This window comes from Ochotona princeps, chromosome 12 (assembly GCF_030435755.1).
Source record: "Ochotona princeps isolate mOchPri1 chromosome 12, mOchPri1.hap1, whole genome shotgun sequence".
In the NCBI taxonomy this organism is placed as follows: Eukaryota; Metazoa; Chordata; class Mammalia; order Lagomorpha; family Ochotonidae; genus Ochotona; species Ochotona princeps.
Window position 1 is genome coordinate 36,724,368 of NC_080843.1, and position 15,995 is coordinate 36,740,362.

At 38.8% G+C, this 15,995-nt stretch overlaps 1 protein-coding gene across 3 annotated transcripts in view; it reads left to right on the forward strand.

Annotated features, from left to right (window-relative positions):
* The window catches only part of DIAPH3 (diaphanous related formin 3), a 472,570-nt gene that overhangs the window by 72,349 nt on the left and 384,226 nt on the right, over positions 1 to 15,995 (forward strand). For all 3 annotated transcript variants that reach the window (XM_058670671.1, XM_004577440.3, XM_058670670.1), the window contains one exon: positions 3,516 to 3,620. In XM_058670671.1, the coding sequence (XP_058526654.1) occupies positions 3,516 to 3,620 (105 nt within the window). The remainder of the gene's footprint in view (positions 1 to 3,515; positions 3,621 to 15,995) is intronic.

Genomic DNA, 15,995 nt, shown 5'->3' on the forward strand with positions numbered 1-15,995 from the left:
GTTCTGACTGTGTACATGTCACCCCAGGAGAGCATCTTCATCATCATGTACCTGCACCTGCCTTCAGGGAACCTGGCCCAAGAATGATGTTGTTACAGAATTATAATTTTAGTAAATGTAAGCCATGAAACTTGAAAATTGATGAGTTGCTCACAATACATCCTCCTTAATATTGCTCAGCTCCAGTTTCTTAGCATTTTTTGGAAGATGCTTATTCCCTCCGGAGTTGTAACATAAAATATAGATATGCAATTTCCAGGAAGTAGCTCCCAGTGCATTTCTCAATGACACCTAGAGGTTAAGTACCACTTTCTCATGGGATTTCTTTCTTTAACCTGGTTCCCCAAAGATAATTCAGAATCTGTTCTAAAGCAATATTATAGCTTGCTTACTTTTTTAAAAAATGTTTTATTTCCTTCTCCTTTTGTAAAAGGCAGAACTTTTCTTACTCTATCCAATGCCATTTCCTCCTGAACATAAGGAGAATGATGGCCTACGGATGACATCATGAACTTGTAACCCTCAGAGTTGAGGTATTGTGGACTTGATTCAGCTGTTTCTGATATCATATTTTTCCTATTTGTTTTCACACTAGCATCACACATTAATCAGGAAGGTGAATGGCACTTTTAGAACAGGTGACTTTGGCTCCAGGAAAGCAATTTTCCTGAGTTCTAACTATACCATTGTACTAGTTAGGAGTCTCTTGGGAGGCAGATCCCACAGGATTTAGGCAGACAGATGTGTGGCAGGGGGTTTTTGAAGGAGTTGGTTTGCCTAGTCTTGTAAGCTAAATTCCATAACAGATTAATGGCAAGCTGACGCTCAGGGGAGATTTGGGGTAGCCCACTTAGAGTTTGCAGGCCTGAGAATAAGCAGAGTAAATAGGATAAATTATTTCCAAGGTCAGAGATGTCAAATCTGCAGTAGGGTAGGTTGTGGTATTAAAAATTGTGGAGTCTGATGGCAGGAGAACTGGGAATTTGGTTTTCAAGGGTAGGAAAAGGATGCCTCGGATCAGAGAAGAACTTTGACTATAGCAATTTTATACAGGTGTCCTGGATGGGGACAGGGACTGAAGTAGTTGAGCCATCCTCTACTGCTTTCCAGGCGTGGTTGCTGGATGTATGGAGTAGCTGGGATTTGAATCAGGAACTCCAGAACGAGACGCATGCCTCTAAACTGTCTTAATTCACTGTGCTACACCACCTGTCCCTAAACAGCCTCTTGCTTTTTTCTTTTAAAAAACTTTTTATTTGAAAGGCAGATCTACAGAGGTTAGTTGATTCCCTAAATGTTTAACAAGGCAGAGCTGAGCTGATCTGGAACCTGGAGGTGCTTTTGGGTCTCCCACGAGGGTGCAGGATCCCTAGGACCTGAGGCGTACTCCACTACTTTCCCAGGCTTTTAGCAGAGAGCCGGATCAGAAGTGGAGCGGCTGGGAAATGAACTGGAGTCCATATAGGATGCTAGCAGCAAAGGGTGAAGGATTGGCCTGTTCAACCATAGTGCCGACACCACCTAACCAAACTTTATTCGCTTCTCCTTTTTTCTTTGCTGACTTCTGAACTGTTTCTCGAACTTCCATATATGAATGAAAGCATTGGATGTTTGTTTTTCTGCACCTGGTTTATTTCCAATGAAATCCTTTACAAGAAATACTTGTATAAATCACTTGGCTTCATAATTTAAAAACTCAACCAAATGGTTGTTTGTACCCTACAATAATGCAGTGTTTCAGTAGCAGAAATTATAATTACTCGAGAAGGTATAAGTCACATTCTGAATCTTGTTCACAACACTGAGTGCAAAAGCTATGGCACAAATTGATACTGGTGCAGTGTTGTGGGGATATAAACACTAGACATACTATTGCCCTGGGACACATGAATTTCAGGACTGGCATCACAGATACTGGTAAAGCTTAGAAAAAGCATAGTGTCACGGTAATGCACAGTATAGTTGAAGTCTTAAATGCAGCTTGTATTGCCCTATACCATACAAAGTGTTTAATACGTAGCAAATACATATATTCCTCAAAGTATGTGAGATAATGACACTAAAAGCTAAGTTTATTTTAGTTAAGAATTGTAATCTATGTACGGTTCTTAAAACGCACTCCGTCATTCTCCCCCATCTTAGAAAGGTTTTATTATCTACTTGCGTTGAATTAGGGTGTAGGCTTAGATAATGATTCTTTGATTCAAAACATGTGGCACAGGACAATTTTTAATTGTGTAATAAATGCAGAATTCTCTGAATGTCTTACCTTTGTAAATAGCTGGTAGCTTTACCTCAGTCCTGGTGACAATGGCGCCTTGAAATTCCCAAAAACACTTCATAGGTAGTGTCAAGGCTTATTGACTACCACTCTTAGAGGAGCAAGATGCAGTAAAAGCAGCAGTTCACATAAAACATTGACTATGGCACCAATTATTTTTATTGGTGTATCAAGTGGATCCGCTTCTAAGATCTTAAAAACTTGTGTAAAGATGAAATGAAAGGAATTTTGACTTGCAAGTGCTTTGAAGGGTTTGGTAGATGAAAACTTCAGTCAGCTAAAAGCATAAACTGTGGTATTGAATGGGTATAGGACACTTGAATGAAACTTACCTTGCTGCACTTTAGTGATCTGAAGTCCTGATTTCTAAGGACTTGTTTGGAGTAGTTGAGGTACATATACCCATATGGGTACCATCTCATGGGCCATGCAGTGCTAGATGAGGAGGAAATGTATCTGAGTTATGTCCATTGAGCTGTTTCTTAGATCTGACTGCCTTTTTTCTTGTCAAAGCAGCCTCAGAATCACCATCTTTGATAGTGATTTCTATTTTGATGTGGATATACCTGGCCTGTCCTTTTAGTAAAAATTAGATCTTTATTAAATCCTCATGCTGATTGATGTTGTTGAACTGTTAGATTTTAGGTGTCACCTGACTCTTCTGAATGTCACTTTTATAATTTAGGATATTCAGTACTTGTTACTGTTTTTGTAAGGGTTGGAACAGATGAAACTCTGGACTATTATTGCCTTTCAATAGTCTCAGTGGCAGGTAATGATGGTAGTACATACTTTTAGTTAGGAGTATCTGGGAAGTGGTGGTTTATTTACTTTGTAATTTTCATGGTACCTGGAGCAACTTTTTTAAAATGTTACAACATAGCTACAGGTGCAGCTGTTAAACAAAATATGTGTAATATGAATCCTAATGACCTTTCCAAAGGCAGAAATCTGAAACTATCTAATTATCTGTAGTGATGGGAATAAAATTTTACTAGCCCATTGAATTGTACAAGTTTTTCTGGTGAGTATTTTTTACCTTCTGTAATGATCTAGAATGCTTCTCTCTGGCACTTTCTCTTTCTCCAGGCAGAACTGCATGTAAATCTTTCCAAAACAATTAATGCTGCCTCAGTCACAAATTGCTGATTCCCCTCTTCCCCCAGTGATAGTGCATGTGGAATTGCTGCTCTATTTAGATTCTAAAATGAGGCATTTTAATTGTGTTTTCCAGGAAGATATGAATTTAAATGAAGATAAAAAGGCACCATTGCGGGAAAAGGACTTCAGTATCAAAAAAGAAATGGTGATGCAGTACATTAATACCGCTTCGAAGACAGTAAGTGAAACTGTCAAGTTGAAAGATGCTCCCAGAACATGCTGTAGTATGGGAAGCAATGCAGTGTGTCTAGAGAACTGATTAAGTTTGTGGGCAACTGTAATAAGAGGGCTTTGGAATATATAATTAAAAGGAGAAGTTTTGTGATAAATTTGTGTAGTCTAAAATATTTTCTACTTTACACTTTCAGAGTTTTTATTTTTTAACTCAGTCACATGGATTAGAAACAGTTTTAAAAAAACTGCTTACTCCACTCAGACACCTTTCTTGGTGAATTAAGGTGGTTATTGGTTTCTAATGGCATTTATAAAAGTGGATGGTATTTGTATTTTAGAAAATCAGGCTGATTTTACTTTATCCATCTAAGAGAGGATACAAAATACAAGCTTCCAGGCATATTTCTGATGAGTTTCCCTATGGATAAAACGATTCTGTAACGAATTGTTAACATAGACCTTGAAAGGAGCATTTAGGATTCGCCAGAATCCAGGAAAATGTGAACTGCGTGGATAGAAATGATGATGAAATGTCTAAGTAATCATGACTGGCAAACAAAACTGTTTGTTTCATGAAAAACAGATGAGCCTGAGTAGTCATACAAGTAGAAGATAAATGGATTGGATACAAATATTAGGACATAAGCCAGGGGAGAAGCCATGAGCAGGATGGTAGAGAAATCATCTTGGATGCATTTGGAATAGGGTTAGATTAGGAAAAGTACTTTCACACCAGTTTTTATTGAATACTTTAACCTGTGGCTAGGAAGCCAAAACTTTGTATCTACTTTAATTCTTTGGTGCCAGTTGGTGCCTTCGTGTTACAGCATTTCTGTTGGAAGAATCAAGTGATGTCTTAGCAGCTTAAGCTTCAGTTCAGAAGCAACCAGAAGCGCTTGTGCCTCTCCCAGCTCTTGGCTGGATGGGCTGTGCTTCATGTGTTGTGATACTGGTACCAGTTACTTTTGTTTCATAATGTTAGTTGGAAATTAGCACTAGGGGTTTTAGAGCAGGCAGAGCTCTGGGGTTTCGAATCTGCTTAATTACCTTCTAACTGGAAGCATCCTGCTTTACCTTTTTCATTCCCTATCTCCTCATCCATAAAATGGGAACTCCTAAATCATAGGCTTATCAGAAGTAAAATGTTTATTTCATCATTAGAATATAACATTTTGTGACCAGTGGCTGTCTTTCTGGTAGTTTGTTTTCTGAAAAGTACATCAGATTAAAATAAACCGTTAGTCCCCATTTCTGTCATTTTTGGTTGAGAACACATTTGTTAAGTATATGTTGGACCATGGTCTAGGCACTGGAGATGCAACACTAAGATGGTTGGCTGCTTTTTTCTGTGAAGCAGCATGGACATATGAATGTAACAGGTGCAATGTGAGGTAGTTAAACTTTGCCAGGTGAGCAATGGTCACGTAACTTGTATATGTTCAGAGAGGACTGCCCTTTCAGGAGAATTTTAAATCTAATAAGGTTAAATTCATTAAAGCTAATTATAAGGGATGTATCAGTTGGAACCAGTTTTTAAAAAGTTGTGTAGTAGTGCATTTTAATTTGAGATAATAGACAAGAGAAGAACAAACCCTTTTTGAACTTTGTAATAGATCTGTTTCAGAACACATTCAGTGATTTTTAAACCTTAATCCTCTAATTATTTTGGACTAAGGTTGGAATTTATTTACCAGTATTAGGTAATTAAATGATCAGGATTGAAATAGATTAGTTATCTAAAGCGTGATTACGGCATGAACTCCTTTAATTAGTGTGTGGAGGATCACGGCTTTTCCTAGGAGGCCTCTGAATGATTTGGCACGTGGTCAACATTCTAGCAAGTTAGAGCTGACCGGTGATTATGCTTGCCCTGGAAGCAGAAACATTCTGTTCACCGTAGGGTATAGAGTGTCATACTGCTTTATTTACATTAATGGCTAATGAGAAAGTGACTGAGGAGATCAGAATAAAAATTCACGGATAGCTTGTTCTTCAGCAGGGACTGGAGTTTCCGTCGTACATGCTGCTGTTGGGGTTTCAGCCTTAGAATTAGCTTTGAAATTTTGTAGTAAGAGTTAATTCTATTTTTGGAAAGCGGTGCTTATTCCTACAACTGATGACTTAAATATGCGTTAGGAATATTAGCCCTCAGAATTTGTCTTAAGGTATCACTGAGTCTTTGAAAATATTAGTGGAAAATGTACACTGTCTTTTAATCCCATATTTATATTAACCTACTGAAATATCCTTGTACGTAAGTTTTTAAGATTTATTCTGTTTTGTTGTTTGTTGTTATTGGAAAGTAAGATTTACAGAGAGAAGATAGAGAGGAAGATCTAGAATCTGCTGGTTTACTCCAAACATGGCTGCAATAGCCAGAGCTGAGCTGATCTGAAGCCAGGAGCTTGTTCCGGGTCTGCCACATGTGGGTGCGGGGTCCCAAGTCTCGACTGCTTTCCTAGGCCACAATTGGGAACTGGAAGGGAAACGGAGCACCTGGGGCACGAACCGGCACCCAAATGGGATCTTCGCGGTTGCAAAACGAGGATTTAGGCACTAAGATACTGTGCTGTGCTCCCCCACACATACCTTTTTTTTTTTTTTTTTTTTTAAAGGAAACAAAAATACTGCTAGTCAGACTACTATTTCTAGGTCTTGAGTAAATCTGAGGTTCCTGGGTGTCTGAGTAGTGAGAGTGAATTTCTGCCGCTAGGAAGGACTACTAAAATTTGATTAAGCAAGGGTTACATTTAGAGGCTTAAAATGACAGAAGAACTTTTTCCTAATGTTTTTGGGCTTACAGATGTGATCTAAGTTGTTCCAGAACAATCTGGTGGGCCCATGTGGTGGGAGGCTTCTGAGAAGGGTTCCCCTCCCTCCCTAGAGGAGGCAGAGTGGGAGCAGCTGCTTTTTTTTCTTTCTTTCTTTTTTTTTTTTTTGCCATGGGACATGTTTCTGAGAGGCTGTGAGTTAAGTGTGATGTCATGGAGCCACTGCCCTCACAAAGGGGGCTTTGTCTTTAGGCTCTTTTGTGAAAATAATGTTTGTATTGAAGCTGCTTTAACATTGTGCTTTGCTCCTGTGAGTGACCTTATATATATCATCTTCATACTTTTTGCCTATGTGGAATCAAATTTAGATTGTTTCTAGAAAAGACATTCTTAAAGACACTTCTTAAAAGCCATTTTTGGGGACTACTGTTGTGGCATACTCCATTAAGCAAAAAACAGAAGTTGTGCCAGTGTTACATGATTTTTACTTTAAGTCTATTTTCAGTGAGAAATAACTGCCTATTTAATATCATCTTGTATATTTCTTTAATATGTAGAAATCTTCATTTTTTTCTAAAGAAAAATAAGCAAGCATTGCCCGCCTCTCCCCGCCAATCCCAACCAATTAGTTTTGAGTATTGTTCAAGATTTTAAGTCTTAGGACCACTATTTATTTTTATTGGAGAGACAGATACACAGAAAAGACATACAGAAAGATCTTTGTTCTGCTGGTTCATTTCTCAAGTGACCATAACAGCTGGAACTGAACTGATGCAAAGCCAGGAGGCAGGAGCTTCTTCTGGGTCTACCATGTGATTTCAGGGTCCCAAGTCTTTGGGCCATCCTCTACTGCTTCCCAGGCCATAAGCAGGGTACTGGATGAGAAGTGGAGCAGCTGGGACGCTGGTCCCCCCCCCCCCCCCATGGGATCCCAGCACTTGCAAAGTGAGGATTTAGCCACTGAACCATCATGCTGGACCCTGCTGAGATTTTAATTAGAACGTCTGTTCTTTATTTTTTTGTCTTTTTTTTTTCTTGTTGACTTTTGTCCAAGAGCTTCTCTTAAAATTTTGGTGTTTACTAGTTACCTCTGACACTTGGTTTTAATGGATATGGTTTCTGAGGCAGTGGAAAAGTTTGAAAAGGTTACCTTTGAATGCTTTAAGTATTGCTGTAGTTCTTTGGATTTGTTTTGTAAAAATAAATTAGGCATAAAGTGTTCTAGAAAATACCACTAAAGGGCACAAAGAAAGGCTAACAGAAGGTGTTTCTTTTTCTATTTTAAAGATTTATCATTTAAGAGGCATAGAAATGGAGAAAGCAAAACTCATCCTGTGCTGCTTCACTCAGATGGTCACAGAAGCTGAGGGCTGGGTCACACTGAAGCCAGGAGCCAAAAATTCTTCCTGGGTCTCCCAAATGGGAGACAGGAGCTGCAGTGCTTTAACCATTAGCTACTGCCTCGCTCAGATGCATTAGCAGAGAGCCAGATTGGAATCCGAGTAGTCAGAACTTGAACTCTGATAAGTGATGCAGAGTCATAGCCCTGACAAGAGTGTGTGTGTGTGTGTGTGTGTGTGTGTGTGTCTGTCTGTCTTAAAGACGGATTTATTTGAAGGGCAGAGTTAGGGAGGGACAGGAATCTTCTATCTCTTGATTCATTTAAGTGGCTGCAATAGTCAGGGCTGTCCAGGCTGAAGTCAGAGGGTTCATCTATGTTTTGCATGATGGTGTGAAGGAACCTGGCGGTTGAGTCATCTTTTGCTTTCATAGGTGCGTTGCTCGGAAATTGGATTGGAATTGGAGTGGCCAGGACTCGAACTGGTGCTCCTGTGGCGTTATAGTTCACACAGCAGGCAGTAGCCTAATACACTATGCCACAACAGCTCCTAATAAAAGTGTTTACATGAGTAACAAATCAGTGAGTTTAATTTGGCTCATTAAGTGACAATTAAAGCTTCTCATGTGTGTTGGGTATATGTATATTTCTGTTTGAAATCTATAAGATAGTACTTAAAAATGTTTCAGTTTTAATGTATTTCTTAGTCTTATGTTTTCATACCTTTCTGTATCTATTTCAAAAGTTGATTTTGGAAGACAGTTCTAGACAGGTCAACTTGTTCTTTTTGTCCTATTTATTACAGGTTTGTATTTTAACACCTAGAAACTTAGCAAACAAAGTTTTAGACATTCTTGATAATTAAAATTTGCATGGATGATTTTTTTTGGCTTTCCCTTCATGTTAGAGTTGATGAAATGTACTGAGTAGAAATGAATTGTTGATTATAGAAGCATCTTATGATACAGTACCTTTACTGTGGTTTTTGCCTATTGGTTTTTAGATTTGCTTGCTACAAAAATATTTCAAAGCCTCAGGGCAACAGACCAATTTCTTGTTGAGTATTTCCTAATGATCTCTCTTGGCACTTTAATTTCCATTTGTGCCTGCATCGGATAAGTTTTATGCATAGCTAAAATACTCTTCCAGGAGCTCCAATTCATTCAGTTTGCTTTTCTGGCCAGTACCAATGGAAGGTACTATTCCCTATTACTGCTGCTTTGTGGTGATGCTTTATGTAGGAGGTAATAGTGAAAAAACCGACTATCATTTTTTTTTTAAATTTTACTTTATGATACAGTTCTATAGGCTTTGGGATTTTCCTTACTCCCAAAATTTCCTCCCCTCAATGATTTCCTCTATATTACAATGACATGGTCTTGCTTAAATAGTCATAGGTCAATTACTCTGCTGTTTAAGGGTATTCTGACATTGTAGATATGGACAAAGGCAAAGAATCCAGCATCCTATTGTCAAGATACAGTTAACAATTTCATTGGGAGTCCATCTTTGATTTGGAAGGAGAAATGCATACTGCATTGTATTTTCACATTGGGATCTGATAGTCTCTTACAGTTGCTAAGCATCCCTTTAAATGAAAAGCCATAAAACTCAATAACAGGGAGAGTAATAGAACATTTACAACATGAAGTTAAGTAACATGCTACTAAATGACTAATGTGTCACTGAAAGAATGAAGAATGTTTGTGAAGGAAATGATAGTACCTCACCATGAGTCAGTGAAGAATAAGGGGATAAAAGCTATGTTGAGGAAATGAAAATAAAAACAACAAAAAATCAAGACCTATGAGATGTAGCAAAAACATACTGAAAGGGCTGTTTATTTTGTATTTTGCATGAAGGTTGCCTTATATCACAATGGACATATATTTGTCTTTTTGGGATTGACATTTTACTGAGCATAATGGTTTTGTTGTAACCATTTGGTTGCAAAATGGTAGAATTTTATTTTTTTCATGGGTGAGTAGTACTCCATAGTGCACCAGTTTCATTGTGCACTCCTCTTTTGACAGGCATCTGGACTGTTTCTGTGTCTTGGCTATTGTAGATTGTGCAGCTTTGAACATAGGATTACAGATTGCTTTCTCACTTGCAGATTTTCATTTCCTTTGTATACAATCCCAGCAGTGGGATAGCTGATCATACAACAGGGACATTTTCAGTTCTCTTAGCACTCTTCTGACTTGCTGACTTCCATAATGGCTGTATTAGCCTGCACTCCCACCAGCAATGGAGGAGGGGACTTTTCCATATCCATGCCAGCAGGTGTTAGTGGAGTTTTGAATGCAGGCCAACCTCACTGGAGTAAGGTGGAACATCAGTGTGGTTTTGATTTATATTTCCCTGACAGCTAGGGAGACTGAACATTTTTTCATTTGCCTATTAGGCACCACTTCCTTTTTAAAGGAAGAAATTAAATAGGTCCCTTAGAATTGTATATACATTTAAAAATCATGTAAGTTCTCAAGCTCCTTGTATGATAGCATTTAAAAAAAAATTTCCAGGTGTAGGATTTGTTTGCCATCTGTTTTTGAGACTGAATTACTCAAGGATTATTCTGATTTTCTTTAACCATTCTATTAAAAAAAAAAACTTACTGTTTTGAAATGGAGGGAGGGACAGAGAAATGTGTCTTCCATCCAATGTTTCACTTCGAAATGGCCAGTAATGACCTGGGGTTGGCTGGCCCAAAGTCAGGAACCAGGAACTTCATCTGGGAGTATCACATGAGTAAGACCCAAGCTCTTGGGTCATCTTCCTTTGTTTGCCCTCATATGCTAGCAGGGATTGGAAGCAGAGCAGCCAGTTTTGAAACCTGCATTGCAAATGTCATAGGTGGCCACTTAACCTGTGCCCCAATGCCAGCCCTTCTTAGTGATTAGATTGATTTTAGTCTGAGACATTTTGTTATAATCACTTTGTAGGTTAATAATTTTTAAAGTACCAACTAGAAGGGTACATGTGATTATGATAGATATGAAAGTATTGTGAAGATACCTACTTGGAATGAACCTTTTGAAAGAATGTTTCTGAAGGAAAAAGCAAAATAAAAATACAGACTGTATGTGATTGTGTCCCAATGAACCAAGGGGAAAAATAATTGATGGAATGAAGAAAAAGTAGCCAAGAGTGATGATTTTGAATCTTTATATCAATGAAGAGTTATTTAAAGAACTTGACATACTTTGATGTCCATCTCTGACCACTTACCACTGAATTCGGTTTCTGTGGAAGGAACCCTGACATTACTATTGAGTCACTATTGAGTCAAAATCTTTTGGTGATTCCATTTGCAAGCCAGAATGATAAACATTGTGTTCTCACGGTAATGTTATGAAGGGTAGAAGCTGATAGAATTGAAACGCTAAGCTTGATGCACAGTAAACAGAAGTGTTGTCTTGCCACTGTATCTTCAAGGCATATATATCCTCTGTGCTAGTTTATATATAAATTAGTTTATATGTGTATATACATACATACGTACATACATACACAGAACTTAAAACTGAGTGACATACAAATATGATAGCTATTCAGTTCGTTATCACTTGGTGACTTGCAGGAATTTTCAAAGGGGAGGCTTAAGTTCTATAATCAAAAACCTGCTCTGTCTGAGAAAAGTCCCCATGGAATAGGTGTTAGCAACTAGAATCCTTCTGGTGTGAAAGCTTCAGTGAAGAGATGGACTTTCCTAGCTAGTGGCATTATACATGTAACTTTGACTTTAAGAGAGATCATGCAATTGTTATTCCTAAATGGAATAAATTGTGCATTCTTTAAGTCATTGATGGATGACTCATCTTTATCTCAAAAGCATTTGTTCCTAATTTCAAGGTGTCCTGATTTATTGTCATTTCCTAACTGGTGTGATGTGATGTAACAGTTCCCCTGTAACCATCAAATACATAAATATGATTGGTATAGCTTCTTACTACCAAGGCAACTCAATTATTTTCAGATCCCTTCATTATCAGAAGGCCTTCTAGGTAGATTAAGTGAATTAGAGATCTGTCTGTAGACTTTGAGGTGTTGAGTCCCATATCTTAAATTTTGACTGTTCTCAAGTTTGTATTGCAGCTAGGATAGGGTTTCTGAACTGTTCGAACCTTTAACGAAATGAGACAGAAAACATTTTTAAAAAGTGCAGCTTAATCATAAGGATACTTCTCCATTTAGTGAAACAAATCTCAGAAAGCCCTCCATCTAACCTGCCTCAAGTTAAACGCCTTCATTTGGAGTTATGTATTTTTTTTTCTCTGAAAGCAGTCATTGATCCATACTGGGATCGTTTCTTGTTAAGTTCATTTTATTTGAAAAGCAGACAGTGCATGCCTGATTCATTCCTGAATTGTCGACAACAGCCAGCACATGGCCAGGTTTAAGCCCTGTGTCAAGCTGAAGTTTAATCCAGGTTTGCCATGCAGGTAAATTGAGTTGTCACCGGCTACCTCTCAGGGTGCACATTAATAGGAAACTGGAGTCAGAAGCAAAATAAGATAGGACTAGTACCCAGGCTCTCTGACTTGGGGGGGTGGGGTGGGTGTTCCACGGCACATCTTCCCTTGTCTATCAGACATCAACCCTCTCTACTCAAAAGTGCAGCCCCAGTTGTCAGGGTTTATTCCCACCAAATTTTAAAATCTGGGTTATTGTAAACTCTTAATCTTCAGGTTCCCCACTCATCTCTTTATGTTACTCAGGACCGTGTGTTCTATGTGATTTGCATATTCATGGAAGCTAAAGTATCTGATTTCTTATATTCTCTGTAAACTGGAAGCTACATCCAGAGGCTTGAGCAGGTTCAGGTTTGATGCCTGGAGCAAAACCCTAGGAAGTCTTGTGTTCTTTCATCAGGTTTTACTTGGGTACTTACAACTAGGTGATGGTTGAAGTTTTCATTTAATGCTTGGAATATTTTTGAAAAAAAAAAAAGTTGCTCCCTGGTTCCCGGCTTCGGTTCGGCGCGTACGGCCCGTTGCGGCTCACTTGGGGAGTGAAACATCAGACGGAAGATCTTCCTCTGTCTCTCCTCCTCTCTGTATATCTGGCTTTCCAATAATAATAAAATCTTTAAAAAAAAAAAAAGTTGCTCTAAAACATTGTTTGGTTACCTTGTGACACAGGAGATTTAGGATACATCTTCGATTCTTTCACTTGTCTATTTCCATAATGCTTGTTGACCATATTTTTTACAAGGAGGTTTTTTTGTAATTTTACAAAGATTGTTATTGTAATTCTTTTTTTTAAAAAAAAAGATTTATTCATTTTATGCATTGGGCCGTCCTCAACTGCTCTCCCAGGCCACAAGCAGGGAGCTGGATGGGAAGTGGAGCTGCCGGGATTAGAACCGGCGCCCATATGGGATCCTGGGGCTTTCAAGGCGAGGGCTTTAGCTGCTAGACCACGCCACCAGGCCCTGTTATTGTAATTCTTAATGAAGGACAAATTAGCTTATCTTTTGCCAAACGTAGGAGCTGGAAATGTATGCAGGTGGGTGGCAGGGATGTAGTTCTTCCAGCCATTTAAGCTGTCTCCTAGTCTCTGGCATCAGTGCTAACAGGGCTTCAGTATGGGATGTGGGCATTTTAATTAGCTTCTGAATCATATCTTAATGCTCACCACCCAGCTTTGTTCTCTTAAAAAAGCTTACTTCCTCTGAATCTCCTGTGACCATGTTTGTTCTTAAATCTTCTAAGTATGTTTTCATTCTGGAAACACTTTGTTAAAATCTTAATTCTTTTCTCCTGAGTTCCCTAGCTTCATTTCTTATTTTATCTTACTCTGCAGTTAAGTGTTTTTATGTCTTACATATTACCTCACTGTGGCTTGGATTTTGAAAGTACAGTTTCAATGATGGGTTTGTCTGAGATTGGTTTTAGTGTGTGAATGAGTGGCTGAATTGTGATTTTGTTCTTGGTGCTTTGTCTTTATTTTTTTTTTTAAACATTTATTTATTTCACTACAAAGTCAGATATACAGAGAGGAGAGACAGAGAGGAAGATCTTCCATCCGATGATTCACTCTCCAAGTGAGCCGCAACGGGCCGGTGCTGCGCCGATCCAAAGCTGGGAACCTGGAACCTCTTCTGGGTCTCCCACGCGGGTGCAGGGTCCCAATGCATTGGGCCGTCCTTGACTGCTTTCCCAGGCCACCAGCAGGGAGCTGGATGGGAAGTGGAGCTGCTGGGACCAGAACTGGCGCCCATACGGGATCCCGGGGCGCTCAAGGCGAAGACCCCAGCCACTAGGCCACGCCGCTGGGCCCGGTGCTTTGTCTTTATTGGGGATTATCATCCTGGAATGAAGCGGGGGCAGTTTAGCTTGGAGTTCATGCGACATGGGGTATCTTAGCCTCTTGAGATCTTTTCTGGGCCTGCTGTACTTATCCACAATCATAGTAGGTCAAGCTTCTCCCAGTTTCGGCTATGTTCCTTTTGGACACTAAGTTTCAGTAGATACCTCTGTGCCATTTGAAAATTGTGTTGACTTGCTTGTAAGACACTCTGTTGCTTCTGTGTTTTTTTCTTGTGTAGACATTGCTGCCGTGCAGATAGTTTGGCTGCTAATGGTGTCTGTCCAATTGCTTATATTTTGCGGACTGCGGAGAGGCTATCTTGTAGCTCAATATGGTTGGGTTTTTGACTGTGACATTTTCTTTTCTGTAGGGATCAAGGGGTTTTCCAAATCTGTGTTGAAGTTGCCACCCAAGTACAGCCTCTGTCTTTCTAATTTTGAGTCTCCTGTTCTATGCCAATTTGTGTCTTTGGTTACAAAACAATTCAAGATATTACCTGTCTCCTTGCTCCTAATTTCGGGGAGGGGGGAAGAAATGGTGGTATTTTAAGGAATGACCTATTTCTGTATAACTAAAGTGATTACTGTGGTTTTTCACTAATTGTTTATCCATAAACTTCCATCTAACCTCTTAATGGTCCATGGCGTACAAATGGATTTAAATAAAACACTAATTTTAGGCTTCGTTTCTATGCTGTTAATGCAGTCCTGTCATCTTACGTGGTTTCAGGAAGTTATGCAGTCTGCATCCTTTTCTGTATCCAGTTGATAGCTGGAAAATTCAGACTGTCCTTCAGTACTCTACCCCACCCCTGGAAAAACAGATCTCATCTGCCTGTGTGTGTTTATAAATTAGTGAGTGTGTTAAATCTATCACAGCATGAAATCACTTCAAGCACTGTGAAAGACCATCTTAAAGAATTTAAATTGATTGCAGATGTTAGTGCAATTAAGCAGGCCTGATGAGCTCAGAATCATGTTTCTCAGATTTGAATGTGAATGCATTTAAAAAAATGATAGCAATGTATTCCATGTAAATGGAATTCATGGGCGTGAGAGTTTTTTACCTTTTTAAAAATGGTTAACAACTTGAAAAGTGGGTGTTGCTTTTGTAGATACTTACATTACTTAGACTATAAACTAACCTTCCATATGTGAGATGTCCCTAACCAACTAGATGTGACATTTACCACCATAGTTTATATTGAGTCTGATTCATCTTGAAATATTCTGTGGTCATGGAGGACTGTTTCTTCGCACCTGGATTTAGGAAGAAAGATGAGTTGGCCCGAGAATCCAAATGGGTTGTCGTGGATTCTAGAAACCTAGGACCTGACCTGTTGTTCCCTTGATCAGACCTGTGGCCTGGTACAACTTGTTACTTACCTTAAATCACCTTTTGTTTAGACTCCTGCATGTAAAGTTTTCTATTTCAAATATACACTCCTTTGTAAGTTAGACAAATTCTGAAGTAAGACTGTTATGATGATTTTTGGTGTGCTCATTTATAATGTGTTACAAATTGGTCCATGTTTGTTAATCAAGTCAAGTTTCAGTAACACTATGGACATGTATGGTGGGTGCAAATGATGAATGCTTGTGTTTAGATAATATTTAGAAAATACTAAGTTTACTGAAAATTGAACTATGGCAACGTTAAGTAACAAAGAATCTGTTCTTCTAGAATTAAGCCTGTGATCTACAATGCTTTATGAAAGTTTATTTTACTCATAATGGCAAACTATACTTCTTGGTGCTTCTAGCTTTGTGATATCAATAGGTTCATTATTCCTCACAATGACTCAGTTTCCTAAGTTATAATGAGTATGGGAGTTTTTCTGTGGGGAATGATGTAGTAAGAGCAACGCTCACAGTCTCTTCAGTCATTGGGGTGTAAAATGGGATTGGGTGGGTTCATGAAACACCTGAAACCTTCAGAATCCTGATTCATTCAA